At 27.4% G+C, this 6,780-nt stretch overlaps 2 protein-coding genes across 2 annotated transcripts in view; both read right to left on the bottom strand.

Moving 5' to 3' along the window:
• Positions 1 to 1,350: 1,350 nt before the first annotated feature.
• On the bottom strand, positions 1,351 to 4,562 carry LOC100575756 (cilia- and flagella-associated protein 44-like). Its single transcript, XM_029485560.1, has 5 exons — positions 4,379 to 4,562; positions 3,957 to 4,267; positions 2,211 to 2,624; positions 2,001 to 2,138; positions 1,351 to 1,615 (listed from the first exon to the last, which is right to left on the bottom strand). Exons 1-5 carry the CDS (start codon positions 4,506 to 4,508, stop codon positions 1,454 to 1,456), a joined length of 1,155 nt encoding a protein of 384 aa, XP_029341420.1. The 5' UTR covers positions 4,509 to 4,562; the 3' UTR covers positions 1,351 to 1,453.
• LOC100575233 overlaps positions 4,549 to 6,780 on the bottom strand; it is a 3,185-nt gene continuing 953 nt past the window's right edge. The window contains exons 2-3 of the mRNA XM_029492840.1: positions 4,635 to 5,040; positions 4,549 to 4,568 (exon numbers count right to left, since the gene is read on the bottom strand). Of these exons, the coding sequence (XP_029348700.1) occupies positions 4,549 to 4,568; positions 4,635 to 5,040 (426 nt within the window). The remainder of the gene's footprint in view (positions 4,569 to 4,634; positions 5,041 to 6,780) is intronic.

Raw genomic sequence — 6,780 nt, 5'->3', positions numbered from 1 at the left:
AAATAAGATGAAGCGACAACGCGGATTGAAAGAACCCGTGTTGAATCAAATATACGCAATACCTTACCGCCTAAAAGTCCAAAAAAAAAAAAAAAATACCTTGCAAGACAAACTACACAACGAATGTGATAGATTCTTAAATAAAGCATTTAAAATAGGACAATTTTTAAATAATATAGCAAAGTATACGAATTAATTCTTATTAATCATAAATTATATTATATTATATTTATTGTACCTATATTTTATATTTATTTTATCTGCTTCTACTTTGTATGTACTTATTTGTGTTTTGTTATTATTTTTTTGTTTTAAGTATTATTTAAATTTAACTTGTTGACGATGGTGATTTATCAAAATTATATTATAAACATTGTAAATATTTTAGGACCCCTGAAAATTAAATTTTGAATAGTACCAGTTTTCCGCATTTTTTATTTCTTTTGTTACAAATTGTATGGACCGTACCAATATTCCGAGCATCTTGTTTTATGGGATTTTTTGGGTTAGCAGTAAGTTCTTTGTTAATTTTAAGACGTGTTCTTAATTTGTTCAGCAAAAAAGGTATAACGTCTTAATAAGTGCATAGCCTAAAAGACAAATCAATTTTTTATGATCGTTTGAAATTTAATTTTTATTTTGATGTTGTACCCATTATCTATAACGATTACCTACTCATGAGTCATGGAATGATTTTCTTATTTTGTTGTAATTCAAAAACGAATAGCTGTAAATATCACAATATTCGGTGGAGACTCGTTTGCGCACATATTAAAATATATTTTAAATTTACGACAACTCGTTTGCGCACAAAATAGTGAACAATGAAAACCAGCTGATAGTTACAGTTTTGGGTGTAGAGGGTGACTTCAGCAGTCCGTACACTATATTATTGATATCAATTGAACACCCGTCAATTGATAAAGAACATAATTGGTTCAGGCGTTTGAAAAAAAAAAAAAAATGTTATTTAAAGAATACTGGAAAAATGATTCTGAAATTGGAAGGTGGCTATTCGGTTTACCTTATTTAAACTCTAATGAAGTTCTGGACGCATTTACTGAAATAATTTTAATAGCTCCTACTAATAATATAAGTATGGATTTTCCAGACTAAATATTAAAAATCATATTGATTCTGATGCTGATTTTAGGCCAGAATTATGGGCTAGTGAACCAGAAAATAGCACAAGGACAACGAACGGAGCTGAAAACGTTCACATCAATACTTAATATAAATGGTTAAATTTGTAAATTGTATTATTCTGTAACTACCTACCTGGCTACCTATGAGTTTTTAAGTTAAATACTTACAAAGAACGTATTTAATTATTAAATACTAAATAATTATTACAAAAAAGCGTTTTTTCATAGTAGGTATTTAAATCAAGTTTCTTCTTGTATAGCAGGTATAGATGATTGTCAATTGCACTTTGTATCGCCTTTTAGCTATATTATTGTATTATAGGAGTTGTGAACGTTTTGCATTTTAATTTATGCATTTCTAGTTGTTCACAAAGGGCTTGTTTCTTCTTTAATAATTGATCATATATGCAGTGCATGGTAGTTATTTCAGTAGTAATTGTTGATTCCATTGACAAATTTTGAAAATTTTTCTATAAATTAGAAATTAAATATAAAATATGAAATTATTATTTACTATTGTTGGTTTTAAAATTTTTTATTTATATTGGTACATAATATAACATTTTAATTAATTAAAAATATGGATACTAAATATGTGAGCTATACCCGATGTTTTTAATGGAATTTTGTTTACCCAACCACCAGTAAATTATTTTTCAGTTAAATTTTTAGAATATATTTTGTGTAGTACTCGAAACATTGTTTGTTTCAATTATTATATAAATATATAATTATATGAAAATAATCAAAATTATTTGTAACAACTCCCCTCCCCCCACTTTATAAATTTATCACGTTACGAATATAGTGAGCTAAATTGATGAAGGTATCTATTAGAAACAATATTATACATACCGTAATTCTTTCTTGGTCTACATCCAAATACTGTCGTATTTTATTAATGTTTTCAAGAACATTTGTTAATAATTTATTTCGACGAGTATTTGATTTTAATAAGTCAGTTACTGACTTTTGTTGTGCACGAATTTTGTTCTGAAATAAAACAATTTCTTAAATAGTACCTACTTAAAATACATCTTAAAGGCTATTCCTTAATATAAATACTTCTAATATTTTTAATTCTCGAATAAAACGTTCCTTTGAATCTTTTGCTTCAGACTTAGATTTAATAATCATGTAATCGATGATGGTCATTTCCATTTGGTCTATAAAATTCCAATTCGTTACAGTTTTAAATTTCTTAAACATTTCATCTTTAATAGCTATTTTAATATTTCTCAAATCAATCTCCATTTTGGCTATTTCAATGCGATCCTTTTTTGCACATAACTTTTCTTTTTTTAAAATGTTTACTATCTCTTTTTCCTCTTTTTTTAATTCCGATGCTCTATTTGATAGATCTTGTATAACATTTCCATATAATAAGATACTATCTTTCAATAATTTAGCTTTAGTTATTTGAGATTTATATAGTACAATCGTTGTACGAACATCATTTAGTTTCATTTGTTTTTTTATCTATAATTTAAATAAACATAAAAATTTATAAGTCCACCATTATAAGTATTTAAATAAAATTACATTTTTAATAATCATCAAAAATATAATATGTATATTAACATAGGTACATAGGTTGGTACTTGAGTGTACTACAAGTACACTCATGTACTTACCTACTGTGTACAAATCAGACACCCGAATGCTGAAGATTTGGGAACATTGACACATTGACACTACTTAACAAATAGGTACATTTTTGAGTTATGAGTTTATTACTATCGAACTGGTGGGAATTTATTGCTTTCTTTAAATAAAAATTATTGTAAGTAGGTATATGTATTTTTATATATTAAATATTGAAAGTAGTATACCTAATATAATCCCAAACTTTTCTGCATTAATAAAAATAAAACAATTTTCTACGCGAGAATCAGAGTAGGTAACACTAATCATTTCTAAGATGAGTTTCTTGCCAGAAACTTATGTTGGAACATTAATTTATTGAACCGTACTAAAAAAAAAAATGTGTTTTTATATAATAATATTATATCTTATACAATAATTAATGTCAAATAGATAATGATTTGATAATCATCATACAGAGACTCATAAAATCTTACATACTATAAGCGCAAATAGGGAGGATTTAGGGGCCTAGCCTATAACTTAACAGCCCTTCAAAACACTTTCTTTTTTTAAGCTTCTTAAATTTTATACTAGTATACCCCAAATATCAAACAGTATTTCTATACCTATGGTACCTAAACATAATATTTTTTGAAATATATTTTTTATGTTATCTAAATATTATTTTTCCCAACAATAATTGTATATACATTCAAATAAAAAATGTGAAATATGCACAAATATGCTAAAAATCGCTTGAATATGCACTTTCTTAAAATATGACGAAATATGCAAAAATATGCAAATTATTCAAACTTTATATTTAATTTCATCATTTCATAAAACCAATTTATAACTTACTAAAGTAATCCACGACCACTACAAAAAAAACATGCATATGCAAGAAGTCCCGAACCCTAGTGTCTACTCGGCCAACCTCCAAATGGTATCTCCTGAATCAGGGTGAAATGACTCAACTCAAAGAACTAAAGAATACTTGTTTGATTCAATTCCGACGGTCAAAAAGTTATCGTAGGACTTCATTTAATATTTAGGACTCAATTCAATATTATCGAGCAGTTGTGTCACATTTACTAGGAAGGTTGTAGGTAGGTATGGGTAGGTACCTATTCTTTCAGTTGTGAATATACAGTCATACAGATAATGTGTGGACCTAAAATAGCTAATATGTGGTAATTATAATTATTTATGTATAATTCTAACCTGACATGCTTCTAGTTCATTTCGAATTTGTTTTAATTCATCTTCAATAAAACTAAGTTCTACGAGAGTTGAAGTCAGATGTATACTACTCGCGTCCAATTTTCTTTTACTATCCTCTATGGTTTGTTCTATTTCATATTTTTTAGCTCTCAACTCTAATGTTGTATTAAATAATTTTGGATCACAGCCTATTGGTAATACTTTTTCATCAAACACTGGTACTCGACTCATTGCCATTATGGATTCACCACTTTCGTTATTAAATTCTGATTCAGATTCTTCACTTTCGCTGGATGAAGACGATGAAGTATCTATAACAAAAATGTATGCGCATGAAAAATCGATAATTGATATGGTTGCGCGGGGAATGATGCTGTTAAGAATATAAAAAATAAATAATGAATTAATGTATTATTTGTTACCATCATCATCATTTGATCGAATTTTGGGTATTTTTAATTTCTTCTTGAAAATTTTTTTAAGATGTTTAGCAAAACCACTATTTTCCAATTTCAGACACATATTAAAAGTATGTTGATTGTCTATTAACATATTTGTTTGTTTTATGTTAATATCATTAAAATATTTTATATCATCTTGAATTCTTTGTATCTATAGTAGGTATTACAATTTGTATTTAATCAATACTTAATTGATAGGTAGGTAGCCATTTATTACAAAATATTACTTGTTGAGCTTTATCATTTTGTTCCCCTGTTTTAATATGTACATTGTACGAAAGATCATCTTCAAGTAAATCAAAATCGTACAAAACTAACATTTCTTCTTCTAACGTTGTAGCCCATAAATCAAGAAATATAATCTCAAGTTTAACGTCTATTCGCATTTTATTCAATTTAAACAGATTTTCATCAAACATTTTGATCTTCTTTAACATTGTTTCGTGCAAATGCATATGTCTGTATTTTAGTTTATCAATTCTCATTTGTTGCATAATGATTTCTTCATGAGTAGGCTCTTCGTAAAAATATGCATTTTTATACAAAGGGCTTAATTCGGGATTAAAAATCAAATCCATCGGATCACAGTGATAAATTGGTTCAAACGAATCAATCAAGCTGGGCTGAAATAAAGTTATAGAACAAATAATCAATTATAGATAGATGTGTACGTATTTTCTGAAGGTATCTGAGTACTTACCTATATGTGCGTGCTAAAAATACAATACTATATAGTAGGTACTAAAGTATTTAGACCACATGCATTTAGACATAGTATTATATTATTATTATTATATTATTGTTACATATAACTTATAATAATGTTATATTTAAGCTACTCATAGCCAGGAGGTACTTTAACTAAATTAGTATACTAATTATAGTTGCAAACGAGTTGTGTCCCAAACATACCGAATTGTGTCCTTCAGCTTTTTTGAGGTTGCACGAGTTATGTCCAGACGAGAAAAGGTAAGTTTTTGTAAATTTGTGTAAGTTTTGTACCGATAAATTCAAATTTATAAATGTATCTATAGTAATGGGTTTATATATTTTACACAAGAATAAAATAATATGTTGTTCCGACGCAATGATATAAGTTACAAAATATTGAAAAGTGAGATAACGCGCGTGGAATGTGTTTTCTATGGATCAACTATCCAAAAGAGTAAAAATATTAAACTATTTAATTTTAAGATGGTGGAAACATTTTAAGAAAACGGCATAAAAGATATATATATTTATTATATTATAGGTAAACACACTTAGTTGTAGCTGACTAGACGTTTAAGAATAAACATAAGTCCTGTGTGAACACGGAACACATATAGTGAAACTTCCATTTAAGAACATTTTCTGTTTAAAGAAATATTTTTGAGAAATAAACTAAATCTATTTAATTCTTTTTTTTTAGTCCATGTCACTTCGTAATATGGAAATTTCATCCATGAATTTACACCCCGGAAAATCATGAATTGTAGATCCGACACCTTTTAAAATTGACCATCTCACCGAGTATTTTTCACTGGACCTCTCGGTTTCATCACTATATATCACTGGTAGCATAAAAACGATTTTTTTCAAATTTTATAGGTTGTTCATTTATATTAATTAAAACTAAAAAATAAAATTATTACGTAGGTATTGGCCAAAAATGTAAATGAAACTACAGTCGGTTCATTAATATAACGACACTGGTTGTTATGACATATTGGGTAAAACGTCAATAATTTCAAGGTATTGGCGAAATTCCTTAAATTTGTATAAACAATTATTGACGTAACAACAATATCAGCTAATAAGTAATAATATAGCATACAATTAGTGCCTATATAGCATTTGAACGGTATATAACGACCGAATGGTAATAAGTATTGTTATCACACGTTTTCATCAAATATCTTATCGGTGTAATTTATTACATACCTATTTGCTTACTTGCTGTCTTTAAATTAGTATAAATATTTAAATCATGGAAATATGTGGGAATATCTGTAATAATATTTTAGTATTTTCAGAAAGTATTTTTGGGTAATACTGTATTACTAACTGAGTAATGACCTGTTTTTACTCAAAGCGGGAAACCTGTACATTTTAATAGGAACACCATAGATTTTTCCGTAAAACGACAACAATAGAAACATAGTAAAACACAGTGCGTTTTTATATAAGAAAAAAACGTTAATTTTTTATTCGTAGAAATCTATCGATTACTGAGGTTGATGCGATAATGACTTCAATTAGGTACTTATTTTTGTATCATTTTTATGTATGGACTATGGCAGTATGGCCCATGGGGGTTTACTGAATAATCAGTGTATATATATTATCAGTATACAGTCCCTACCTATATGTACGTAACTACC

This window comes from Acyrthosiphon pisum, chromosome X (genome assembly GCF_005508785.2).
Source record: "Acyrthosiphon pisum isolate AL4f chromosome X, pea_aphid_22Mar2018_4r6ur, whole genome shotgun sequence".
Taxonomy (NCBI): domain Eukaryota; kingdom Metazoa; phylum Arthropoda; class Insecta; order Hemiptera; family Aphididae; genus Acyrthosiphon; species Acyrthosiphon pisum.
Note: the sequence above shows the minus strand (reverse complement) of the source record. Positions and strands in the feature narration are given on the sequence as shown.

What these genes read in the sequence shown, in the direction of transcription:
- LOC100575756 (XM_029485560.1), bottom strand. Translation starts at nt 4,508, where the DNA reads ATGTTAATAGACAATCAACATACTTTTAATATGTGTCTGAAATTGGAA. An exon ending in ATGAACTAGAAGCATGTCAG is followed by an intron (nt 2,625 to 3,956) that starts GTTAGAATTATA and finishes TTTAAATTATAG; the next exon opens with ATAAAAAAACAAATGAAACT. An exon ending in TAGACCAAGAAAGAATTACG is followed by an intron (nt 1,616 to 2,000) that starts GTATGTATAATA and finishes TCTAATTTATAG; the next exon opens with AAAAATTTTCAAAATTTGTC.